The 27,854-nt window shown below is 40.7% G+C and overlaps 1 protein-coding gene across 1 annotated transcript in view; it reads right to left on the bottom strand.

Moving 5' to 3' along the window:
• DPP6 (dipeptidyl peptidase like 6) overlaps positions 1–27,854 on the bottom strand; it is a 1,548,106-nt gene that overhangs the window by 19,746 nt on the left and 1,500,506 nt on the right. Inside the window, exons 18-20 of the mRNA XM_007952098.2 lie at positions 17,172–17,270; positions 8,406–8,475; positions 5,636–5,830 (exon numbers count right to left, since the gene is read on the bottom strand). Of these exons, the coding sequence (XP_007950289.1) occupies positions 5,636–5,830; positions 8,406–8,475; positions 17,172–17,270 (364 nt within the window). The remainder of the gene's footprint in view (positions 1–5,635; positions 5,831–8,405; positions 8,476–17,171; positions 17,271–27,854) is intronic.

The following is a 27,854-nucleotide window of genomic DNA, read 5'->3' on the forward strand; positions in this document are numbered from 1 at the left end:
TCTACTTCCGTAGTGATACTGCCTCGGAAACCCAAGGAGGGGTCGCTATGAGTTGGGGCCGACTCGATGGCACATAACAACAACAACATAGTTATTTTCTCTCAAAGGAACTGAGCATATCCTGTGCAATAATTGTTTTCTTGTGAGAACTGGGACCCAAGGGTAAAAATACTCCAAGGTATTTCATACATATGGTGTATTTTTACTACTGGAGATGGTCTGGGGTAAAGCAAAGAACTGAACCTGAATCAGTCAAGGCACTTTTACTTACTGCATGTGTATTGTGAGTTCAGTTCTCTGATTGCATGTCCCTCATGTCTCTCTTCCAGATGTCAGGCTGTGAGGATTCACCTCTAGTTATGCTGTAGCATGTTTGACCCTCCCATCCATCCATATCTGCATGTGCTGGGGTGCTGGTGCTAGCCATGGATGCCTGACATGGGAATCCTCTCACAGGCAGTCTTTGCAGGGGCTCTGTCAGCTTGGCTATCTCTTCGAGGTCCTTCCTACACAGTCCTCCTCCTTCCTCCTCTCCTGTCACAGATGTTAGGTCTCTACATCCTCCTTCCTCTTAGTCCTTTGCAGACATGTGCCCACCTAAACCATTTGCACATTGAATTCCCTCTTGGGATCTTCTTGGCAGACCCAAGCTGACCCAGATGTCATGGAAAGTACAGCTGCTTCAGAACCTTCAGAATGGAGGAAATTCATACCCAGATGCCTTGATTAGCAAGAAAGAGGAAGCCAAGGAAAAGCACATTGAATTTCCTCTTGGAATATTCTTGGCAGACCCAGGCTGACCCAGGTGTCATGGAAAGTACAGCTGCTTCAAAACCTTCAGAATGGAGGAAATTCATAGCCAGAGGCCTTAATTAGCAAGAAAGAGGAAGCCAAGGAAAGAAAGACAATCAGTTTTTGCTGCTCTATGTGTTGGGCAGGGCACATGGAGGCAGCCTCAAGACTGCTGGGAAAAGCTTCACTGTTCCTAACTCCTCCACCTCTTAGGAATGTCTCCTGCAGTATTTTCAATGGCATTAGTGCTGGCCTCCTTGTCAGTCCCTAGCTGATCCTCTGCTGAAGGAGAAGCCCACTGAGGAGGATGCTAAGTAATGTTCATGTTAAACAGGCCCATGTTCCTATTCTGGCTGGACTGCACAGTAGCTGAGTGAAGTTGGGTAAGTTGTTTAACCTCTTTGGATCTTAGTTTGCTTATACATAACAAAGGAGATAACAATACTAGCTCATAGGGCTGTTTCTGGCAGTAAGGAGGTACCACACATGAAGCCTGGCGCACAGGAGACACTTAGGCAATGCCAGATTTTTTCCTTTCTGCCCAAGGCTCTTCCTTCTTGGTTCACATGTGGGCTGAGTCTGTTTCACTTCCCCTTCAAATTCACTCTACACACCTTCCCTCTATGTTCTGGGCCTTGGAGGATGACTGACTCAGCCCCACTGGCTCCCTCACCATCTTGGTTCTGGTTGGGCTCATCACTGGTGGGTGCCAGCAGGAGACCAGCAGGAGGGAAGAATGTGGCCCAGGGCACTGGTTCCCTGGTCCCCTCCCTGCAGGTCAAAGGTCACAACTTCTATCTGGTGATATTCTCTCCCTGAATGGATTTCTTAGTTAGGGCCTCACAACTGCTTCTCCTCATTGCTGTTTAGAAGTAGTACATCTACTTCTAAAAATCAGCCAATGAAAACCTTATTGATCACAATGGTCCAATCTGCAAGTGATCACAGGGATGATTCAGGATTGGGCAGCATTTTGTTCCATTGTGCATGGGTTCACCATAAGTCAGGGCTGATTCAAAGGCAGCTAACAACAGTAACAAAGTCCCTATGAATACTTCAAAGTCTAATTAAAAGGTGACATGCTTCTAGGAGCTTTCGCAGGTAGAATTATTGCTTCCTGTCTGCTCCTCTGTTCTTCAGTAACTCTGTGCTCCAAGTTCTGGTGGGGCTCTACCCTTTACCCAAGTTATTGGTTTACACAACTGTCCTCTCACCTTTCAAGGGGCTTCTGCCTTTGGAGTGCACTTTGCTTATGTCATCTGCTGATGGAAATGCTAACAAGTGAGCTCATGGACTAAAGAATCATGAAAAAGGGAGAGCTACCAACAGGATCTGGGGGCTTTGAGACAAATTAGTGGGCTGTCTCATAATTTTTAAAGCTTCTGATTAAACTGTGCTATTTCTTTCTGACTAATAAAAGTACTCATAGTGACCCCTCCTTGGGTTTCCCTATGGAAGTAGATTGTCCAACCTTCCATCTGAGGAGTGGCTGGTGGGTTTGAACTGCCAGACTTCTGCTTAGCAGTCAAATGCCTTAGGCACTACACCATCACACCTCCTAATAAAAGTACAGATCCAGCTCTTGAAGAAAAATTTGTAAAAGTTTCTATGGCTGGAAACATTTGTTTATCAGCTTCCTAAGAAAGCTTGTATGCTTTATGATGGCTAGAAACCCTGCAATTGTTTATGTGTTCTCATTCTTTTAAGCTTCAATGGTTAAGTTATTTACATTATTTACTGTTTTCTCTAAATGGTTCTGCCTTGTTTTCCAACAGATAGCTGAGTCAATTCCTTATTTTTAGAAAATGACAGGGGGGTAAAATAGCCTTTTATCCTTTTTTTTCTGTGCTATTGGGGAGACTGCTAGATGGAGCTGAGAGTCTGCAAGTCATTGGGGGCTGTGAGCATGCTGGAAGGACATTGTGACCTTCTGCCTGTACCTGAGTGGGCCTGGAGGAGACCTCTGAGCTGCATTGGGAAGAGTTAGACCAGGATGAGGAGAAGGATGAGTGTGAGGCAATGAGAGAAAGAAGCAAACAAAACAAAACAAAAAAGGACTAAAGGAGGAAGAACAAAGAGAAGGGAGAGGCCTTGCTATGTAATTCCTTGCAAAGAATGCCCTCACATGGCTGCTATCTTGGGTCCTACTCCCACTTTCAAGCTTATCTTGATCTTACCTGTTATAGTGGACATTGCTGGCTCCTTCTCTTTCCTAACAGAACCCCCCAATTGTTCTGTTATCCAATCTCCACCCTTGTCCAGGCTTCATGGTGGGATCATTGGTCTCTGAGTAGCTGCCTGCATATCCCTTCCCTCTGACTGGCTCTGGAATGGGCATGTTAGGGCCAGCGTGATGTGAGGAGAGGTTCCATGTGCTTCTGGGAAGATCTTCTCATTTCTCACTTCAAAGGTCTAGAAGTGGCCCTGTTTCCAACCTGCCGGAGACCAGTGAAGAAGCCTGGAGCCAGGTCTGCTGATAGCCATCAGTGTGCAGGGGGAGAACCAGCCTTAGAGTAGGGCATTGTGCTTGGCTGAGAGGAAAGGTTGGGGAACCTGGGTATCTCAAGGCATTTCTGGGCCTCTGGATCAGTTAATAACAGAAACACTTTTCCCTGACTATCTCAGACCTCTGAGATTCTTCCTTTCTCTGTATTTACTGTCTGTAATATATATAGGGTTTGAACATATTGCCTTGTCTCTTTTCAACTAGCTCATAACTCCCCTAGGAAGAGGGGCCATTCATTCATTCACTCATTGTTTCATCATTTTAAAAACATTTACTGAGTATATACCATGTGCTGTCAATGTTAAAAAAAAAAAAGAAAAAAGAAAAGACAGAACATACTTTTAAAAGTTCTACCTTCCCTGACACTCTCTCACTTTCCTTTGTGTTGAATGCTGAAGATGTGTATGGATACTGGCCAAGGACAAATCTTTTAAACTTGCAAAGCTTACAGGCATGATAGTAGGTATAGGGTTGCTAAGGTTATCTATAGTCAACAAATATTTATTAAGATGGGCACTATCTATATCCTCTATGTGCCCAAAGTCTAACATTAACCTCTGTTCAGGAAGAAGATATGACAGTCATCACTATTCAAGTCTTTGTTATATGTGTTCCCTTGCTTTTCTTGCCTTTCCAAGTACAGAATATATAGAGTGAATTGAGCTGTTTTTGTAACATCTCTTAGCTGTTAAGCTTGTTAAGCTCCACCCTTCCCTATGCCATATGACTATGAAACTTATATTTCTACAAGTGAGTCTGAAAGCCAGTGGTAGCCTGGCAATGGTTCTTGATGTCTTTATTTTTTTCCAGTTCAATAGTAAGATTCAATAGTTTTGAGCATCTGTCCCTTGACTCTAAGCTTCTTTCTGTTCTTTTAAACACTGTTAGTCTTGCTGACTCAATGATGGGGATGTGAAGGAATGATAAATCAAAAATGTACCATTCTACAAAAAAGACAAACAACCCAATTTAAAAAAATATGGGCAAAGGATTTGAATAGATATTTCACCAAAGAGAATATAAAAATGGACAACAAATACATTTAAAAAATGCTCAAAATCTTAGCAAGCAGGGAAATGCAAATCAAAACCATGAAATACCACTTCACACTGACTACGATGGCTAAAATAAAACAAGCAGACAATCAGAGAGTAACAACTGATGACAAGGATGTGGAGAAACTGAAATCCTTATCCACTGTTTGTGGGAAAGTAAAATTGTGCAGCTGCTGTGTAAACAGTTTGGCATCTCCTCAAAAAGATAAAGACAGAGTTACCATATGACTCAGTGATGCCAATCATAGCAATATACCCAAGATAACTGAAAACATATGGTAACAAAAAAACATGTACACAAATGTTCATAGTATCATATCTATAATGGTAAAAAAGTGGAAACAACCCAAATGTCCATCAAATAATTAAAGGATAAACAAAATTGGTATATTTACATAATATAATATTCAGCCATATAAAACAACACAATATTTATACTGTTGCAATATAGATGGTCTTTGAAAATAGTATAGTAAGGGAAAGAAGACAGACATAAAAGTCCAAATCTTATATGATTCCATTTATATAAAATGTCCAGAATGGGCAAATCCATAGACACTGAAAGCAGATTGGTGATTTCCTGGGGTGTGGGGAGGGAGGAATGGAAAGTGACTGCTTAATGGGTATGGGGCTTTCCTTCGGGGGTGATGATGCAATGTTTCAGAACTTGATAAGGTGGTGGCTACACCACATTGTGAGTGTACTATATGTCACTGAATTGTACACTTTAAGATGGTTAATTTCATGTAACGTGAATTTCAGCTCAATAACAATGTGCCATTCTTCAGAACTGAGGACTATCTTTTCTGATCTATCTCTGGGTGTATACATGGGTCCTTTTCTTGGTAATAAGGGTGAATCATTTGTACAATTCTTTCCTGATGCCATTCAAATTATCTTTCCTTTCCTCTTTCCTACCTCCTCCCTCCCTGCCTCCACCTCTTGTGTTGAATGACAATGATGTGTGTGGATACTGGCCAAAGTACAGAGACACCAAGCAGTCTATGTGGAGATCCAACTCTCAGTCTCTGCTTCTTTAGATATGGTTTGGTCAACTCATCAAACGAGCCACCTAACTTTACTATTAAAGTCTCCAGCAGAATATTACGAATGGTTTCCCTTGACATTTGGAATTGCCCAGAGTTTTTATAATATGAGCAAACTGCATGCAAAATTTGTGAATTGATGAGAAACATAATCCAATCTGACTGGACTTTTAGGAGAATGGGTCCTCCTTCTGCCTCCCTCCTTTCAATGGCACTGGCCAGGGATGGGAGCTCACCTCACAGCTTCCACCTGGTCCTTCTCCTCCAGGGAGCCAAGTTTCTTCCTCACTTCATGCAGGAGGTTAGTCCCTTGGAACCCACTGCCACGACCATCACACTTCATCACCACAGCTCCGTGGCTGCTCACCATCACCGTCTCCCAGTTCACCTCAAACTTCTCAGCCACACTCTGGCTCCCTGGGGCTCCATCCCTGGAAAAGATGATCTAAGGCTTCAGCTCTGTGTGATGGAGTAAGCAGTTTGTTTAACTACATGTGTCCTGTGGTTCCCTCCAAAGAGTTTTCACCCATCATCCCTGGCTGCCATTTGCCAAATTCTATGCGCCCAGGTTCTGTTGTCCAAGGGGTGAGCATGGCATTACCCAAATACTTATAGGTTGATAAGAAAAGTGAGTACTCAGATTGCCTAAGTCACCAACACCATCCCTAAAGAAAAGAGCATCATCAAAGATAGTCATTTATTTGGAGAGAGATTTTTTTTTTTTTAAACACCCTAATCTCTCTTCTTGTGTGTTTCCCCAATACCAAAATACTCTTTCTCTCTTCTCCAGGTCTTAGCTATCTCGTGCTACTCCCCCTCAGTTCATATCACATGAGTGACATGGGTGTGTTTCTTTCTTTTAGAGATACCTCTGTTTTGAAGAATTATCTTTCTCTTTTGTTAACTTAGAAGAAACAACATATAAGCCCTTCCACATGCACATCTCTTCAGAAAGTGAGGCAGACTGAGGTAGCCTGTTCACTTGGAGGCAATGTATAATCAGGCTCTCAGTGAAGAGAGCTTCAATGGGTTCATTTCTTCTCATCTTGGTCACTCAGTGAGATCATGCTAGTAACTTAAAATCATCCACAGTGGAGTATTTACATTATGGAAATTGGTCAATGTCATAAACAGGGCCTGTTTTTTTTTTTTTTATGAACCAGACCACTGGGTATGGGAAGGCTATATGCTTTTTCCTTTTGATGGAGAAATACAAGTAGGAGTGAAGGCTAATTCCAGGCCCAGAAATAGATGGCAACAGTCCTGAGACTTGGGTGAACTGAAGACAAGCTAACTGATTCTTTTCTCCAAAGAGATGACACTCTCTGCTGCCACTGCAATCTTGGGTCTCTGCCAAGGATTCAGGAAGTGTAGGGTAGAGTGTATGGTGAGTGGGGAGAAGGAAAGAGTGTGTGCATTGCATCTAAGGGCTAAATGGTGAAGGATTGTTGTTACGTTATGACATTGCTATATGTGAAGCATATGTTTTTTTGCTTTCTTTTGGTTGTGTTTATTCTAACAGGTACAACCCAGTACAGTTCTTCTAGAGCCTCATTGTTGTCATATTTAAACTCATAGTAAGAAACAAAGAAGCAAAAAGCCACTGGCTTATAGGCTAACTAATGAGGGTATATATTAGCCAGTTTGCACCAGGGAACAGCTACCTTCAGGCCCCATTTGAATTTATGAAATTACAAGCTGCCATTTAATGAGTTCTACCACTTTTACTTTTGAAAGGAAAGTAAATGGTTTTGTGAACCTGAAAACCATTTTGGGATTTCTTCAAGATTATTGAAGAAATCAGTGATCAGGGGAATGAAAGGTGGCTTTCAAATCATGAGTGTTTTTGAGAGTGTTGTGAAAATTCTCCTTTAATAAAGGAGAAGAGGAAGCAGAGTAGAGTAGAAAGTGTGTGTGTATTTAGGGGGTGTTGGCAAAGTGCTAAACAGTTCAAAGAGTGAGGAAAGTGGATTAATTGAAAACTGTAATCAAATACTGGAATCTATGATATGGGACATCTTTATAATGAAGTCTTTTTGTTACCTAGTGGTCAAGTCCCCCTGGACAAGAGCAGGCAAGGCAATTGGGGTTAATCAGGGTCACACTTACTCAGATGGGTAACTGCACTGTCATCCCTAAAACAGCTCCAGTGCAGACCTCTCTTCTATCCTGATCCTTTTTAAGTAAAGATCAGCTTATTTTTCCCATGTCCCACAGACCTTGAAAGAATAGACTGGAAGATGAATAAGGATATTTGCTAAGTTGTCTGGCTGTTAACTCCCTTTAAAAATGCTTCTGTGTGCTGTGTGAATGCAAGTGAACTCTCAGGGTGATTGTTAGTCTTTGAAGCAAGGTAATCAGAGGGCACAGCCAGGGTTGTTACCTAGATGCAAAATACCCTAATCAGAACTCAACACCTTCAGAGGGGTTGTTCTAGCACTTAAAGTATCGTTCTCCACTTCAAAATCACAGGGTTTATTAATTAGCATAAGGAATATTGGAAATGATTATTGGCAAACGAATGGTGTTCAAGGCAGTGTAGTAGCTACAATTATTGTTCAGGCAGTATGCAGTTCTTCAGGTTTGAAACTCCATCCATCCTGAGTTGTTCAGTTCCTTGGAAAACACTGTCTGCTGCCTGAATCTAAGGCTGGCCAGTCCTTTCCCAAAATACATTGTCAGGAGCCTCAGAGTGAGCCTCTTCCACAAGGTACATTTGCAACAGTTTCTGACCTATCATTCAAATGTTGTTGCATGATTGGTGGAGTTGGATTCATGACCTATGTTCATGGCAACAAATTGTCAACAAGTAGTTTGGGAAGAGAGTCTACATAACCTCCACTTTGGAGTTCACAATATTTATGCAAAGAAATTGTCATTTGCTGATGAACTATATCATTTCTTCTGCTTATCATTATTTTTTTCTTAAGGGCGGAATACCCATTTTGTATGGTGTTACTGATTCTCAAAGCAAGCATGCTAGCAAAGCGAAGGGTGGATACTTACACTACTAGGAGCAGGGGATAGTGGACTGTGTCTGTAAAGGTTGCTGGCTTCAAGATCTGCATTGGCAAGTCTAGATAAACACAAAACAAAGCAACAAATTAGGTAAGCAACAGCAACCACAAATGGAAGAAGCTATGGTGTGGTTTGCCATGATATGTTCGACATGGTTGGTAGTGTTCCTTGTCATGGCATTGGGGAAGGACACTTGGGAGGAGGCACTGGGAGGTGATCCACTGCACTGAGGGTTGGAAGTTGCCAGAGGCTGGCCATGATTTTAATTTTGGTGACTCTGACTCGCTGTGGGAATTTGGGCAAGTACCTAACTTCTTTGAGGCTTAGTTTCTTCATCTGACAAGTTCAATCTTGCATACAGGAGTTCACTGAACATGAGAAAAGACTAATGTTCATAACAAATGCCATAAGCACTTGTTAACAGGGAGAAATGAAAGCCCCGAGAGCAGTATGCATCTCTCTGGCAGGCATCCTCATGCAGCATGCAATTACATGTCTCACAATCTTTGGGTCTGGTCCCTCTAGGCTGCTGTGTTGGCAGCAAAGCTAGAAATCAATATTTGGGAGCAATGGAAAGGGGAGAGAGGGATTGAGCAGTGGGGGAGAGTGTGTGAAGAGGTGGGGTCTTGGTGCAAAGCAAGATGTTTTTCACAGCTCTTTGCAGTATGTGCTAAGCAGTCAGACAGTCTGTTAGAACCACAACTATAGCAGCTGGGGAAGGAGGTGCTGAGGCCAGGGTGTTCTTGTGGCTTGCAAGGTCATCTGGATCTGGTCTTCAGTGGCATGAATCCATGGAGTGAGGCAGGAGTACGAGGCAAACCTTAAGAAATTTCCTGCTCAGTTTGCTCTTCCCCAAACACAACAAACCTTCTTACTTAAGTTAGATTTTATTATTTTTTTTTATTGATATTAACAACAATGATTACCAAAGGCACAGCAATTAAATCGGAATTAGTGACATTTCTCATACAATGCCTGTCTTGATGATCCACTCCAGGCTGGGTAGTGTACCTGGCAGTCAGCTGACATGGTCTGATTACTTATTCTGGCTGAATGTTAATGGATTGCAAATTGGATCAGTGGCCCAGGGAAGGCAGAAAGGCAGGCATTGGACTTTTTCATTTAAATATCCATAAAACATGGTCTGGGCTGCTCTCTGCCACTGATAAGCCCAAGGGCAGACCTTGAATTAGGACCATGGCTTCTGAATACATTTCAGGAGAGTCCTTTCTGAAGAAGTATTACTTCTCTAATGAAAGCCTGAGCCTCTGGTAGTACTGAAAAAAAAAAACAAAAACAAGTCAGTAAGGCCTACATCTTCCCCAGTTTGCAGGTCCCTGTGCAGACCACTGCATCTACTTTCCTGCTTCTGTTTTCACACTTAGCTTCCCAGTCAAACTTCATGAAGAAGGTTTGTAGGGTGTGGGAAAGTTGGTTATTTCCTTCTCAAAAGTTCTTTTTCTGCATGTTTTGAGAAGAGGGAATGCTATTTACATGCTGTTGTTGTTGTTATGTGCTACTGAGTTGGCTTTGACTCACAGTGACCCTGTGTACAACAGAACGAAACACTGCCCAATCCTGAGCCAGCCTCACAATCCTTGCTATACTTCAGCCTATCATTGCAGCCACTGTGTCAGTCTATCTTGTTGAGGGTATTCCCCTTTTTTGTTGACCCTCTACTTTACCAAGCATGATATCCTCCTCCAAGAAATGGTCCCTTCTTACAACATTACCAAAGTAATGAGAGACAAAGTCTGGCCATTCTTACTTCCAAGGAACATTCCGGCTGCACTTCTTCCAGGGCAGATTTGTTTGTTCTTTTGGCAGTCCATCATACCTTCGGTATTCTTTACCAACATCAAAACTCAAAAGCATTGACACTTCTTAGGTCTTTCTTATTCACTGTCCAGCTCTCACATGCGTATGAGGCAATTGAAAACACCATAGCTTGTGTCAGGTGTACATTAGTCTTCAAGAAGTTATCTTTGTCCTTTCGCACTTGAAAGAGGTCTTTTGCAGAAGATTTGCCCAATGCTATATATCATCTGATATCTTGACTGCTGCTTCCATTGGTGTTCATTGTAGAACCAAGTAATCTGAAGTCTTTGACAACTTCAATCTTTTCTCCACTTATTGTGATGTGGCTTATTGGTCCAGTTGTGAGGATTTTTGTTTTCTTCATATTGAGGTGCAATCCATACTGTAGACTGCAATCTTCATCAGTAAGTGCTTCAAGTCATCCTCACTTTCAGCAAGTAAAGTGGTGTCATCAGTGTTGTTAAGATTCTTCCTTCAATCCTGATGTCACTTTCTTAATGTAGTACAGCTTCTCAGGTTATTTGCTCAGCATAGAGATTGATTAAGTATGGTGAAAGGATACAACACTGATACACTCCCTTCTTGATTTTAAACCATGCAGTCTGCCCTTGTTCTGTTTGAACAACAGCCTCCCAGTCTATGTACAGGTTCCTCATGAGTACAATTAAGTGTAATTCCCATTCTTCTCAATGGTAAATATCTTTCTGGTATTCTGTTTTCAGCCAAGATCCCTTTGACATCAGCAATGATATCTCTCTTTCCATGCCCTCTTCTGAATCCAGCTTGCATTTCTGGAAGTTCTCTGTCAATATACTGCTGCAACTGTTTTTTAATTATCTTCAGTAAGATTTTATTTGCATGAGATATTAATAATATTGTTTGATAATTTCCACATTCTGTGGAATCACCTTTCTTTGTAATGGGTAAAATATGGATCTCTTCTAGCTGGTTGGCCAGGTAACTGTCTTCCAAATCTCTTGCCATAGCCAAGTGAGTGCCTCTAGTGCAGCATCCATTTGTTGAAATATCTCAATGGGTATTTTGTCAATTCCTTTAGCCTTGTTTTTCCTGACTTCCTTCAGTGCAGCTTTGACTTCTTTCTTCAATACGATTGGTTCTTGATCATATGCCACCTCCTGAAATGGGTGAATGTTGACCAATTCTTTTTTGTACAGTGACTCTGTGTGTTCCTTCCATCTTCTTTTGATGTTTCCTGTATCGGTCAATATATTGTGCATAGAATCTTTCAATATTGCTATTTAAGACTTAAACTTTTTCTTCAGTTCTTTCAGCTTGAGAAATGCTAAGCATGTTCTTCCGTTTTGGCTTTCCAACTCCATGTCTTTGCACTTTTTGTTGTTTTAAATAATCGTTGACTTTGTCTTCTCAAGCTGCTCTTTGAAATCTTCTGTTCAGCTCTTTTATCTTGTCATTTCTTCCATTTACTTTAGCTATTCTGTTCAAGGGCAAATTTCAGAGTCTCTTCTGACATCTATTTTTGTCTTTTCCTTCTTCCTTGTCTTTTTAATGACCTTTTTGTTTTCTTTATGGATGATGTTCTTGATGTCATCCCACAATTCCTCTGGTTTTTGGTCATTGGTATTCAATACATCAAATCTATTCTCTAGATGGTCTTAGATTCAGGAGGGATATATTCAAGGTCATATTTTGGCTCTTGTGGACTTGTTTTAATTGTCTTCAGCTTCAACTTAAACTTGCATATGAGCAGTTGGTCTGTTCCACAGTCAGCTCCTGGCCTTGTTTTGCCTGAAGATATTGACCGTCTCCATTGCCTCTTTCCACAGATGTAGTCAATTTGATTCCTGTGTACTCCATTTGGAGAAGTCCATGTGTATAGCCACCATTTATGTTGTTGAAAAAAGGTATTTGCAATGAATAAGTCATTGGTCTTGCAAAATTCTATCATCTGCTCTCCAGTGTTATTTCTATCACCAAGGCCATATTTTCCAACTGCTGGTAACTCTTCTTTGTTTCCAACTTTTGCATTCCAGTCACCAGTGATAATCAACACATCATAACTGATGTTTGACCAATTTCAGGCTGCAGAAGTTGGTAGGAATCTTCAATTTCCTCATCTTTGGCTTTGGTGGTTGGTGTGTAGATTTGAATAAAAATAGTATTAACTAGTCTTCCTTGTAGGCATACGGATATTATCCTATCACTGACAGCATTGTATTTCAGGATAGATCTTGAAAATGTTCTTTGTGATGTTGAATGCCACATCATTTCTCTTCAGTTTGTCATTCCTGCCATGGTAAATCATATGGTAGTCTGATTCAAAATGACCAAAACCAGACCCTTTCAAGTCACTAATGCCTAGCATATTGATGTTTATATGTTCCATTTCATTTTTGACAACTTCCAATTTTCCTAGATTTATACTTTGTACATTCCGTGTTCCAGTTATTAATGAATATTTGCAGCTCTTTCTTTTCATTTAGAGTCTTGCCACCTCAGCAAATGGAGGTCCTGAAAGCTTTACTTCATCCACATCATTAAGGTGGGCTCTACTCTGAGGAAGCAGCTCTTCTCTGGTCATATTTTGAGTGCCTTCTGATCTGAGGGGCTCATCTTCCAGCACTATATTGCACAATGTTACAGGGCTATTCACAAAGTTTTCCAGTAATATATCAGTGTTTCACTGCTATTCATAAGTTTTTCACTGGCCAATCTTTGAGAAGTGGATGGCCCTTTTCTTCTTCCAAATCTGTCTTAGTCTAGAAGCTCCACTGAAACTCCACCATGGGTGACCCTCCTGACATTTGAAATACTGGTGGCATAGCCTCTAGCCTCACAGCTACATGTAAGCCACCACAGGACGACAAACACACAAGTGATGAATACACTAGTGCCTTACAATTTGGGAAATGTTATTATGGGAGCAATGTGTGGGGTGGATTGGAGGAGGAGGGACTGGGCTTAAGGGGATCAGAAGGCATCTTGTAAAGGAATAAAGATCTGGCCTAAAAGACTGTGGTAGGAAGCAGTGGATGTGAGAAATGCTATGAAAGAGGCTTGATAAGGTGTGGGGAAACTTGAATTGTGTCCATAGAGGGCTACCAGAGTTGGCTTCAAGGGCATGTTTCCCCAGGCAACTTTAATTCTCTGCTGTTGCAGTCTTGAAATTTTTTATAAGATGTGAATGAGGGGCCCACGTTTTCATTTTTTGCTGGACTTTGCACATTATAATAGCCAATTTTGAGGTTGATGTGTACATATGGAAGGTGTAGGGGGACTGTTTCCTTATCCATCTCTCTAATCCATCCACCCATCCTTACCTGTCTGTCTAAAATCTTCTTGTTTTTTGTTTCTTTCTCATACAAAGTACCAAAATAAATATCTACTTAATTTGAGGGTTCTCAGGAATCTGGCCCCCAAAATTGGACTCCAGGTTCTGAATGGAGGTTTGAACAAGTCAAGCATAGCATCCTATCCAAGTAGGCAAGCTAGATTTTCCTTTGATCTATTTCTTTGGGATATAAAGTCTCACCAGTTTGGCTCCCTACACAGGAACACCCCTTGAATTTTTCAGAGTAGCCATTACCTCAGCAAAGAAAGGGTAGCAGGATATAAGATGAACAAGTTGCTACTCAATTGAATCCATCAAGATCTGCCATCATGCTTATCAATACTTGAACTCACTACACCTATAGGTTTCCACTTTTTGACTGATACCTGCATGTTTCAGAGTAGCCTGGCTTGGGGTTGCTTGCCTTTGTCCTAATTGAAAAGATATAAAAAGCTCCTATGGTGCAGTTTTGTCATATTTTTCTTGATGGTGTCTTAGTTTTTCTCTCTTCATTCTCTATTAGAGTTGAGGTTGCTTTGGTTCTTATGTATTGTATGATATTCAGCCTGGATTTTGATCTTTATGCCCACTTATTTTCTGTTCTACTGTGTACCCTGGACTCAGATGACTGATATTGTGAATGTACCACTATCTCTATGCCTATTTCTTTTTAAATTGAGGGCTTCACTCCCATTCATGAATACAAGTGGTTTTTAACTGCTTGTGAGGATTTCAGTCCTTAGCAGTACTTAGAGCTGTCCATGGTCCTGAGGCTGAGAGCATCCTATGGAGGCATGGCTACACTTGGGCTCTGGAAAGTGAAAGAAACTTAAAAATCCCATATAGTTGGGTGGATATGGTCCTTGAACCATGAGAAATAATATAGCCCAATTGGTATAACCATATTTCTTGGCCAAAGCAGACTGTCAAAACCTCCATTTATGATTTTTAAAATTTGATTCTTCTTCTTCTGAACTGTTCCTTATTAATTTCTTTCATCATTCCCTTCCTCAGAGTGATGACATCAAGTGCATTTTGAAACATAAGTTCTCTAGACTTGTGTGAGGATTTGAAGCACATCACATTCCCAGACTTTCCTGACTTTTAGAAGTGAATATGTCCTACAGGACAGGAGAGAAAATACAGCTATTTCTAGCAATGTTTAGAAAAGTTCTAATAGAGTGTGACTTCATATGGCCAGATGATAGGGCTAAGGATGTGCTTGGTGAGTGACCCCTGTTTGAACTTCAGAATGACTTGGTGAGGCTCTGGAGAATTATGAGATGCCTCTCTAAACTAGCAAACCCAGGGACTCTCCTGAAGCCTGGAATTCTAGGCTAGTCTTCTAACACACAAAATATTGTTCTTCTTGTTGTTAGCTACTCTAGAGTCAGACCCAAGTCATGGTGACCCTATGCACAGCAAAATGAAATTCTACCTGATCTTGTACCATCTCTGTGATGCATTGTGAATTGGACTGCCATGATTCATAAGGTTTTCATTGGCTGATTTTTGAAAGTAGATCACCAGGCCTTTCTTCTTAGTCTGTATTCTTTGGAAGCTCTGTTGAAACCTGTTCGGCATCATAGCAACAAGAAAGCCTCCACTGAGAGATGGGTGGTGGCTACACATGAAGTGTATTGGCTGGGAATCAATCTCAGATTTCCCATATGGAAGGTACCAATGAACCACTAATGTCCTCATCACTACACTATAAGCTGTATTTATTCTTACCTATGCCTCTGCTAATGTGGACCCTCTTCCTCTTTTATATGCCAACTGTCTCCTTTTATCCCAATTTCAAGCCTGTTTCAGGAACCAGTTCAAGTTCTACTTTGTACAGGACCTTATCAAATGACTGCCATCTATTCATAGGTTCTTATCTAAATTCTTGTGACATTTGCTTTCTGCTTTAAAAAATGCATCTTGACAGTATGTACTGTGTTAGTTAGTCTGTTTTTGTTTCATGGGTGTGAACCTTGGACCTTTTCCTTAAGGAGTGTACAGTCTGTTTAGGTGGCTGTGTCTTCTCTAAGCTTATAATCTTTGGTGCTGAGCACAAATGAAGTGTTCCAGGACTCAATAATCCAAGTGACAAGCCACTGTCCTGCTGTCATGGAACGGATAGACAGAGCTTCTAAGGGTGGTCCAGGAAGGCAGGTACAGGGCATGTGTACCTCCTTACTCCTTACTCTCTTTCAGCTCAGGCATTAATAATCAACCTTGACAATATTTTCCATGGAGCTCTGGCAACTTTCATTCTTCAACACAGAGCTTCAGGCATTTATTATTAGTCAGTCAGAGTTGGCACAGGAGGTAAAATTTACTCATCAACCCCAGAAATGGTGGTTAAATGGTATCTGAAAAAATGACCCAAAGACAACTCAGAGGTTTGAAGTCTAAGATATTAGAAACAGAAATGGTGCAATTCCCATAGAAGTATGAAAGTCTGGAAAGGATGTAGTTCTGGGGCAATAATGATCTTTATGAGGGGCATTTTACATTTGAGGTTTCCAAGGGTAAATATCTGATAGTTAGTTAAGATAACAGGGATTGATGGGTTCATTTGGGAGCCACCTCACAGAGATGAGAGTGGAAGCTAAGAGGACTCAGCTCTCATTTGGTGACAGGAGTTCATTTACAGTCCATGGCTGGAGTTTGTTAGTGCCTAGCAGTGCCCAGTATAGAGTGAGTGCTCATAAAATTTATTGAATGAATTAATGAGCAATTCAAGAGAAAGAAGGGCACAGACAAAATAAAAGGCAAAGGGTTAAATATTGGACATTAGGATATACCAACATTTATAGGTAAGATAACTATGTAGGAAAGATACCATGATTAGACTTACCCATATCAATGATCATGAACATGGCACAAGACTGGGCAGTTTTGTTCTGTTATAGATACAGTTGTAATGAACTAGAACTGGCTTAATGGCAACTAACAACAACAAATGGCAACTAACAACAAGAAATGTATCAAGAGGCACAGAAATTGAAATCCCAGAGGTGAGAAGTGTTTCCTGGATGGTGTCACCATGCTTCTTCCCCAAAAACCAAATCCATTGTCATCGAATTGATTTCAACTCATAGCAACACTATAGGATATAGTAGAACTGTCTCATAGGGTTTTCAAAGCTGTAAATCTTTACAGAAGCAGACTGTCTCATCTTTCCCCCATGGAGTGGCTGGTGGGTTTGAATTGCTGAAATTTTTTGTTTCACAGCCCAATGCTATAAACACAGTACCACCAGAACTTGAGCTCCTATTGTTTACCAAAGGAGATAATCTTAGTGTGGGATCTTACTTATATTGTCAGCCTTGTTAGGAGAGTACTCATGTTCTCCATGTGTTTTTGTTTGTCACCAAAGTGAGGTTCTTCTTTTTGAGCCCAATAAGCTCAGTGCACTAAGCTAAGGGACACTTTCCTCCTCTATCCCAGGACAACCCCTTGCTGGCTGAAACACATTTCACGCTGCTACCCAAGAGACTTTGCCCTGCCACAGGGCTGAGGAAAGCCTTCTATGCATAATGATCAACTTCTGATGCTCAGGCCAGTTCAGAACAGAAATTAGTTGGTTTGGCTTTTTTTTTTTTTTTCTAAAGGGAAAAAAACATAGCACTTACTATAATCATCAATCTCAATTTTCTTGTATTCTACTTTAGGCATCTGTCGGTCATTTATGGCCTTCTGTACATGTTCATTTGTTTCTAGGTCAAAAATTTCTGAAAGAAAAAAAATGACAAATTCAGATTCAGTAAACATTCACTGAAAACTTACAGGAACTTCAGACTTTCATGTGCAGCTTACTCCTAGTTCCCACATCAGTCCTAGAGGTAACTATCATTACTCCCATTTCCCAGAGAAAGAAACTGAGACATTAAAGAATTTGCTCAGGTTACATGGCTGGTACTTGGAAGGTCTAGTCTCAAATCAGGAACTTAAGCAGATGGAAGATTCCTTCTATTATATTAAACTACCTGACCCCTAGCAGATTTTTGTTTTCCATGTCATTTCTCACTTACATGTACAGGCTTTGGTAGATGTTTCATCCCAAGACTGCTGGTTTTAGGGAAACCAATATCACTTAGCTGGAAGGACATATGACTTTCCAAATAGAGTGGTGATGATAACCAGGGAAAGAAAGGGAAGTAGAATAGAAATTAGAATGTTTTCTTTATAATTTTTTTCTAGGAAAAAATGGATTTACATTTCTTTAATAGAATTAACCACTGCAATTGAGTTGATGCCGACTCATAGCAACTCTATAGGACGGAGCAGAACTGCCCCATAAGGTTTCCAAGGCTGTAAACATTTATGGAAGTGGACTGCCTCATTTTTCTCCCACAGAGTGGTGGGTAAGTTTGAACTGCTGACATTTTGGTTAGCTGCCCAATGCTTTAACCACTGTGCCACCAGAGTGCCTTATCTGGACTTTACAGACATTAATTTAGATGATTATGTTAGTTGACATTAAAATCATATGACCAACACTTAACAATTTTGTGGATTTGGACTTCAACCTCCTTATCAGAGGGCCTAGGGTGAACCCTGTGCACAGCTTATGAACACTCAGTTTTTATTTCTTAGGTTGTAACAGTATACCATTGCCATCATTGCATATTTCTCTATAGAAAGGATGCATCCTCATTGTTCCACTTTGTTACTCTCCTGCTGAAATGGCCATTCCTCTTTATTTCACCATCTAATATGTAATGGAAACCATATTACTTTCTCTCTTCCTTACTTCCTTTAAGCCTACATGTGGGAACAACTTGTGTTTATAATGAAAGTATATTTGATCTTTAAGAAACTCTACTTTGGTTTGACAAATCATTTTGAAACAGCTATAATTCGTGAATGTTTGGAAAAGTAAACTAATACATGATCAATTTACAATGACTGTTCAACTATCTTTAGATAACAACATGCTCCTCAAATAACAGTCACTCTACAGATGTACTGCAAAGGCACCTGGAGGTGCCTCATAACAGGGAGGCAATGAATCATTTCATCTGTGAAGCCATATTCAGGTACCAACAGTACTCAAGAATCTGAATGATCATTTATAAGCTGGGCTGGCAAATTTCTTCTGTAACGGGCTAGAGTTAATGAAACTTTGTGATGAGCAAACGAACAAAACAAATAATACTTTACAAATTGCTGGTCACATGTCTGAATGTTTAGCTTTCATAAAAATGGTAAGAGGAGAAATGCCCTGGCTAATTTTCAAAGAGGTTGAGTTTAAAAATATCTGAAGTTGGAGCGCCACTGTGAAAGGATCCTTACACCACACAGCAGTATCTTTTGTAAATAATGGGAAAGTACAGCTTTGTCTGTATGGAGTATACGTAGTAGAAAAATCTCAGTGGACTCCAAGTAAACTTGACTTCAATTCTGAGACTCAGAGACTTGGTTTGAGAGATGGCAGACTCTACTTTGTAGAGATGTATTCAAATTTGGGAAGGAGTATTCTATCTCAGACTCATAAATAGATGTCATCTTGGCACTCACAGCCCTGCTTCATGCCTGAGGTAACAGACCTGAGAGAGCACTCATTGGTGCTGAGCACACGTGACCCCAGATTTTAATGCTCTAGGCAAGCACAATCATTTGATAAGAGTTGGTGTGTGGGAAACTGACAATTTAGTATCCTTGTTCCATTCACATTTATAGGGTAGAAAGACTACCCAGGCTACCCAGGAGCTCTGTAAGATAAGGAAAACTACAGTATTTTTCAAGTTCTTTGCTACCTCAAGGCCTTTACAATATTGTTTCCTACGTCTGGAACCCACTTTGCTAACTTTTCATCCTTCAAGTCAAAAATCACCTCCTCAAAGAGAATTCCCAAGCATTTGTCTAAGATATCTCTCCAATCTCTCCAGACACACTTAAACCCATCTGTAAGAGGGTAGGAGTATAGCCCTTTTTTTCTTAAAGCATTAGTGTTAAGTCCCATTCCAGGGACAAAGTCTGTTAGTTTCCAGTAACATGTGGGAACCAAGTTAATACCCTGAAAATTATCCCCAGGCAGTAGCCCAGTCTAGATTTTGGTTTAAGTCTTTCTACCTGTTCCTGCATGGCCTCTTTTCTACTGTCCCAAGAAAGTCTCTGATGGAGAAAAAATTAAAAAGGATCTTAAAGGCTCAGTGTTGTGAGTGGCAAGGTTTTAAGAAAGAGGTCTGACTCTCTCAATCATTATTCCCTGCATAAGACAAGCCCAAATGAAACCAAAACACACTTTCATTAAATTGAAATGTTTACGGTGCTTGAAGGAAAAATGATATTAATTGATGCTGGAATTATGACAAAAGTCATTGATAGTGCTCAAACCCAAGCTTATCCTAGGAGACATAAGGACATTTATCTTAGAGGGCTATCTAGAAGCAGTCAGACTTCTGAACATCAAATGAAAGACCTACAAGAAACTGCAAGCTTTATACTGTATCTGCTAACATGATAAGCCTAGGTAGATAACAGGTAGGGGACTATAGAAATGGTAATGCATTAAGATCAGTGGAATGAATACATGCAAAATAGAATGTTTTTACCAACAAGAACAATGTTGGGTCCATGGTTCTCAGAAAAGAAGCAACTGCGAGGTCCTGAGAGGGTGTAGGTGAAGTTTGCTGGGGCAGGGCCCCATCAAATTATTAAACTTCAAAATGAAAAAGAATTGGGACAGACTCTTTCATAGTTTAATATAATGTGCTATTATCTCTATATGTATACATTTGAATTTTATGTCTCTGGCATTACTCAGCAATCTCAAATGCTGATCCTGAAAGAGAAATCTCATATGCAGGTGGTAATATTGTTTTGTTGATCACTGAGTTAAGCTTGCCTGGAAATGATGAGAACACAGGCTTGCAGCGAAACACCCTGTTACCAATCCTGGACCTCTGAGCTCTGGTTCTATGTGGGGATATACAATGTTCTAATCACTCACTGATGATGTAGGTTGCATTTGAATAGCTGGTTTCTCTCTATTGAAATCCTACTCTTCACAAAAAAGCACCAAAGCAATAGACTATTAAATTTAGTTAAATATTAGATTTCTCATTTAATGATTGCCCACACAACTGGTTTTATCGGCAGAGAGCTGCCTGTGACACAGGGGAACTGAGTTAAGCCATTTTATTTGTTCCCATAATTGCATTCAAAGAGGGCAGGAGAACAGAAGAGGAAATAAGAAAAGATTGGCATATTCCCGGAAGGACTCTTCTTTTGACTCCTGGGCCCTTGGGACCTCCATTGTGAAGCATACAAATGACCACTCCTTAATTAAATGTGAGCCCCTCTAATATTGGGTGGAATTAGCTATTATCAGATCTGGGCACAGTGCGCCTACAGAGACAAATGCCTGCTCACGCGGGCTGCTCCCCTCCTGGTGCCTTGGTGGGAAGGCTAGTTCAGCCAAGTTGTTCTGAAACATGCTTCACAATGGTTCCTGTTGGTTAAAGGAGTTAGCAGAATCACCTCTTTACTGAATTTTGGAATATTAGTGACTAAGTCCTGATGGAAACTGAACAAATGAACTAAGGAGAGAAGAGCAGCCTGCTCGTTTCATGCTTCTATAAGAAGTACCAGTGCGTGCTATGCCTGTGGCCACATGCACATAGTTTTGTGCCCAGGACACTGCAGGGGCTTTTGCTGCAATGATCTGACCTTCCATCCAGATCTTCTGTCCTGTCACAGTCCACGCCCTCCTGGACATGTTTCTGATGGCTTCTTCGTGTGTCCCTCTCCCATGCTATGAGATGGTCCCAGCCCAGCAATCCTTTGCTCTGTTATAAATACTGCTGTTCACACCCAGACCTTACTTCTAAGTTGTATTTTTATTCATGGACCAGATCCATGCCCAACCAATGTTAATACTTTTTAGACACACCCACCTCACTTGGCATCTCTTTTCTCTAAACTCTAAGCTTTTTGTTGCTAGAGTCAGAGTCATCCATTTTGGCTCTTAATTGTTCTTGTTACTATATCTATGTTTCTCTCCAGCCAGACTATAATCAGTTTGAGGACAGGGCCCATGCAAGTGACTTGTCTTTTTTTTTTTAAGTCCAAGTTTGTCAAAATGTTGTTGTTAGCTACCATCCAGTTGGCCCAGACTCATGGGACACCATGCATAATGGGACAGAATCATTGTGACCCACAGAGTTTTTACTGGCTGATTTTAGGAAGTAGATGGCCAGGCCTTTCTGAAGGCAACTTATCTTTGATCCCTTACAAGAACTAGCCTCGTGCTAGGAATATGACAAGTATTTAATGAAAAAAACCCAAACCAAACCCACTGCCACTGAGTTGATTCCAACCCATAGTGACCCTATAGGACAGAGTAGGAACTGTCCCATAGGGTTTCCAAGGCTGTAAATCTTTACAGAAGCAGACAGCATCATCTTTCTCCCATTGAGCAGCGGGTAGGTTCAAAGTACCAACCTTCTGGTTAGTTGCCCAATGCTTTAACCACAGTGGCACTAGGGCTCATTTTTTAATGAAAAGGGAGTTGTTTATTCAATGAATTAATGTCTGTATCCATCTGTCTGTCATCTCTTTCTCCCTTTTTCCTCTTTCATTCCTGTACTCCCTCCAGTTCTGTCCTTCCTCCAATTTAATCTGTTCTCATTCAGGAAGGGTCAGTGTAAATGCTGCATCCAGGACTGTGTCTAATCCATGATGGCACCCAATGGGAGTCATTGAGAGCCACCACATTGCAAGGAAGCCAGCAAGGTGTTTTCTAGGAGAGAAAAAGGAGGCAAACTGAGATATCTCTGAGCATGGTTTAAAGTCATTTGAGCTTTGTTTACTCTCCAGGGTGATAGCCAGATGCCAGTTGTCCATCAAGTATGCTTTATTTTCATCTATGCTGTAGCCATCTATAAGGAGCTCTTGTGGCATAGTGGCTAAGGCATTTGACTGCTAACCAGAAGGTTGGCAGTTCAAACCCATCAGCTGCTCTATGGAAGGAATATAGGGCAATCTACTTCTTTAAAGATTTACCATCTTGAAAACTCAATGGGGATTGAGTCTGACTCAACTGAATGGCAATGAGTAAGCTTGCAGCCATCTATAAACCTGATCATCTCTCAGACCATGTATATTTCAGACCCCCTCCAGAAAAGCTGCCTCTATTGGCAGCGTGTGTACCCATGGAGGTAACAGAAGACTTCTGGAAGGATATATAGACACACTAAGGCTTTAAGAAAATTGGTATCTAGGTCCTCCTGGAATAGATGTGTCCGAGATCAGCTTTATGGAGTTGTTTCTTTCCCATCTCTCTTCTTACATAGTCTTATACACGTACAAAAGAAAGATTGCCTTTCTACCACCTCTAGTTTTCCATGGAGTTCCTGGATGGTTCAAATGGTTAGCACATTTGGCTGCTATCTGAAAGGTTGCTTTTGAATCCACCCAGAGGGGCCTCATAAGAAAGGCCTGGTGATCTATTTCTGAAAAATCAGCCATTGAAAACCCTATGTTCTACTTTGACATACATGGGGTCACTGTGAATTGGATCTGAGAAGATGACAGTTGATTTTTTAAAAAAGCAATTTCCTTGGTATATTTGCCCGGGCATGGTGTTCCAAACAAAGCCTAACAGAAACACTATGCTGGGTGACTGAGTAAGTGCCCCAGTGATCCTTTGGTTGGCAGGAGATCCTTTGGTTGGCTTCCTCATTCTTTGAGCTTAACAAAACTCAAAGGGGAGCTAACTGAGTTTTAAGTTTGTACCTTATTAAAATTAATTTTGGGTAATAGATTAGCCCTGATTTTTGCCATATAACTCTGACAGAGCTAAAAGAAAGTGACATCACTACAACAGAATTTCCTCCATTACCATCCATTTATTTCTGTGGACATATTAGCCTCTACAAAAACAATGGAAAGCAAGCACCAAGAAAGAAGCAGAAAAATAGGAAGGATATTGTTCCTGAACACTGTTTTTTTTTTTATTGGAAATTAGCAATATTCATCCACACAGACATGAGCAAAGTGAAAAACAAACAAGCAAAAAAACCCACTACAGCCACATCATTGTTGTTGTTGTTGTTATTTGCTGTTGAGTTGGACCTGACTCAAAGTGACCTCTCCTTGGGTTTCTGAGGCAGTATCACTATGGGAGTAGATTGCCCCATCTTTCTTTTGAGGAGTGGCTGGTGGGTTTGAACTGCCAGCCTTCTGGTTAGCAGTCAAGTGCCTTAGGCACTATGCTACCAGAGCATTAGAAGATGCAATTCAAATAAAATGTTGCTTTCTATATTTAACAATTATCAGAATTATCAGAATTTATAATATATTCAGGTTGTTTTGATATGAAGTAAATGCTAATTATGAAAAAATAATTCAATCTGGAAGAAAAAAAAATAACACGTATGGTCTCATAGCCATAAGAAATAATAATAACAATAATAATAAAATTTTAAAAGATTTTCAAGAATGTATTTGTGTATTTATATTAGGACAGAAGTCTTGTATGGAAGGGTGAATGAATGGAAGAGTAAAATCTGGAGTGGAGGGGTTAATATCAGTTAGAGGAGTAAAATACAGATATAAAATTGCTGACTGTTAAAGAAGAACTTGTTCAAGAAATGCTTAAGTGGATGATGGTATGTATCAAATCATTATGATATTTAGATATTTTGGGGATTCATTAAAAATTATGTAAAGTTTTATATTAAAATGTCAATATATTACAGTATGCTAAAAATATGTTCCATGTAGCATTTTAAATTAATGAAGAAAAACTTTAAATGAAAACCTAAAAATGTGTGAGGACACATGACTTCACACTTCTTATAGGCAATTCTGTATAGATTTACAGGCCTTGGAAATCCTATGGGACAGTTCTATTCTGTCCTATAGGGTTGTTAGGAGTCACAATTGATGTGATGGAAAGAGTCTGGTGATCTACTTTCTCCCCTACCCCAAATCAGCCATTGAATATCCTATGGAGCAGCATTCTACTGTGACACACATGGGGTCATTATGAGTTGGAGTTGGCTTGACAGTAATTGGCTAGTATCATATGATGTGAAAGCTGGGCAATGATAAACAAAGACAGAAGAAGAATTGATGCATTTGAACTGTGCTGTTGGCAAAAAATACCGAATATATCATGTATTGCCAGAAGAAATAACAAATCAGTCTTAGAAGATATACAACTATAATTTTCCTTAGAGGTGAGGATGGAGAGTTTTCATGTTATCTACTTTGGACATGTCTGTAGGAAAGGCCAATCTCTAGAGATGGACAACATGTTTTTGGTAAAGTAGAAAGTCATAAAAAAAAAGAAAGAAAGAAAGAAAGAAAGCCCTTAATGAGATGGATTAACACAATAGTCACAACAATGGACCGAAACATACTAAAAACATCATGAAGATGACCTGGGTAAGGTTTTCTTCTGTTGTACATAAGGTTGCCATGCATCAGAGTCAACTCAATGGCAATTAACAATAACAACCACCCAGTTTGCCTCATTGTAGAACACTTCTTGGCAAGGGCTCCTCACACACATGTCACATGATAATGATTCTTTCTATGGCCACCAAGTTTTCCCCAAAGGATTGAAAACTCTAGGTCTTAGATATAAACTTGTCCGATGCATTTGAATAAAACACAGGGCTTAGATGTTTGAAATGACAGGAAGTTTGCATTTATCTCTGTGTTTTTAAATGAGTTGGGTATTTGCTGGGAAGTCCTAGATAATGGACTACTCTGGTCTGACTGCTCCTTCTGAGGATAACAGCTACCCCTTCTGGCCCACAGAACAGAGAAACCTAGGAGCCTTTTTACAGGACAGGTGAAAAGAACAGGATAAAACCCCAGTCTGCTTTGTTTTGTTTGCACCCATTGAGGCAACAGAGAGAGGTGTCACCTCCCTCTGTGTGGAATCCAGATTTTGAGTACTGTAAGCTACGGAAAAAAATCCAAGATGTTTTTCCATTGTTAGCAGCATATGCCACACTCTGCCTGGACCAATGAAAAACTGTAATTCATGTTTCCTCTTTTGGCCTAGAGTTTCCCTCCTTCACAGGGTGGGGAGGACAGATCCTTGCTGCCCTACTCTGGCCCAGACCTTCCTCTTCTTTGTCTAGATCACTATCATAGCCCTCAGCAGATTTCCCTAATTGCAGCATTGGATGCTTCTAATCTAATCCCTGTGTAATAGCCAGAACATCTTCTAAAAATGGAAAATGGATGGTATTATTCCCAGGTGTATTTAGGATAAGGGCCAGAATCATTTACATAGCACCCAAGGGCCTTCACAATTCTACTCTTGCCTAAATCTTTGCTTCTCTAATGCCACATCTCTCCTCATGCTCATATACCATATGCTCTATAGAGAGGTGACAGGAGTGATGTCTTGAGAGTCTACCCAGCTCCTGAGTCTCCAATTCCTGATAACTCCATTTGTGTCAGAGCAGAACTATGCTCCATAGGTTTTTTTTTTTTTTAATTTAAATTGTGATTTAGGTGAAAGTTTACAGAGCAAATTCACTTTCCATACAGCAGTTGACATACACGTTGTCTTATGACATTGACTACAATTTACCCCGATGCAACAGCTCCCCTCCCACTTCCTCCTGATAGTTACCTCTTTCCTGTGCCTGTCCCTTCATGCACTCCTGCCCCTGAACTGTCTCCCTGTGCATAAACAGCCCTTCTTTCTCCCATCATTGATCTCTCCAAGGAGTGTATCTACCTCAGGTAAATGTTCAACTCATATACCTGTCTTTTGTTTGGCTGGCAGCCACAGGTGTGGGTTCAAATCCAGACCTGAAGTGCAGCTGGGGGCCATAGTCTCAGGGGTTCCACCAGCCTCTATCAGACCAACAAACCTCCCCCCCCCTTTTTTTCCCAAATGATTTGAGTTTTGTTCCACATTGTTCTCCCTCTCTATCCAGGATCTCCTACACAGATCCCCCTCTGAGTGGTTGACAGTAGTAGCCAGGCACCATCTGACTTCTGGTCTCATAGTCATATAGGCTGCGGATTGCATGGTGTACCAGTTGCTAGGACTAATTGTTTCCACGAATCTTTGGTTTTCTTCATTCTTCTTTGTCCTGGACAAGGAGAGACCCATTATTGTATCTATATGGCTGCTTGTGAGCTTTTAAGATCCCAGTCGCTACTCGCCAAAGTAGGAGGTGGAATGATGTTTTGTGTAGTATGTGTAGTATGTTAAGCCAATTGAGCTTGATGTCCCAAGCTCACTGGTTCAACTAGTTGGTTCTCTTGGATAGCTGGCTGTGACCAAGAAGTGAGTACAACCTAGCCCCTTGTCAGCTCTACTATATACCTGGGAATTCTTACAGCTCATACAAATACACTTATAGGACCATTGTCTGTCAACCCTATACATGGTTCTTGGGTACACTCCCTGCTTCACAGACGTACCTAATAGTTCAGCCTGTCCACCCATCTATTCACCCATGTTTGCCTTCACTGACAACACAGTACCATATGTGCAAAAGGGTTCATCTTTCTTTGTTGTCTGTACCTCCCATGTACCTCTCTCTGTCTTCCTCTTCCTCAATGCCACCATGTGATCACTCACATTTGGTACATTGCCCTTCTCTTCACCCAAATCAACCCAAATCAACTTATCTCTACCTATCTAACAGTATTCCCTCCCTTCCCCTCCAATCCCTGGTAACCAACAAAGAAAATTTCCTTCCATAGATAAACTTTTCCTTGACTTTTACAATAATGGACTAATACAACATTTGTCCTTCTGTGACTGACTTAATTCTCTCAGCATAATGTCCTTCAAGTTCATTCATGTTATGTGGTGTTTTGCAGATTCTAAGTTATTCTTTAGGGTTGCATAGTATTCCACTGTGTGCATGTACCATAGTTTGGTTATCCATTCCTCTGTTGATGGACACCTAGGTTGTTTCCATCTTTTGGCTTTTATAAATAGTGCTGTGATGAACATGGGTGTGCATATGTCTGTTCTTGCCATGGCTCTCACTTTAGGATATATACCTTGTAATGGAATGGCTGGGTCAGATGGTATTTGTAATTCCAACTTTTTAGGGAATCGCCATACTGCTTTCCAAAGTGGTTGTACTATTTTACAGTCCCACCAGCAGTATGTGAGTGTCCCAATCACTCCACATCCTTGCCAGAATTTGTTATTTTCTGTCTTGTTGAACTTTGTTACTAGTGCTGGGGCAAGATGGTATGTCGTTGTTCTGATTTGCATCTTTCTAAAGGGAGCTCTGGTAGCATAGTGGCTAAGACACTTGCCTGCTAACCAGACGGCTGGCGGTTCAAACCCACCAGCCACTCCTCGGAAGGAA

This window comes from Orycteropus afer, unplaced genomic scaffold, assembly GCF_000298275.1.
Source record: "Orycteropus afer afer isolate SDZICR_OR568_19922 unplaced genomic scaffold, OryAfe1.0 scaffold00324, whole genome shotgun sequence".
Taxonomy (NCBI): domain Eukaryota; kingdom Metazoa; phylum Chordata; class Mammalia; order Tubulidentata; family Orycteropodidae; genus Orycteropus; species Orycteropus afer.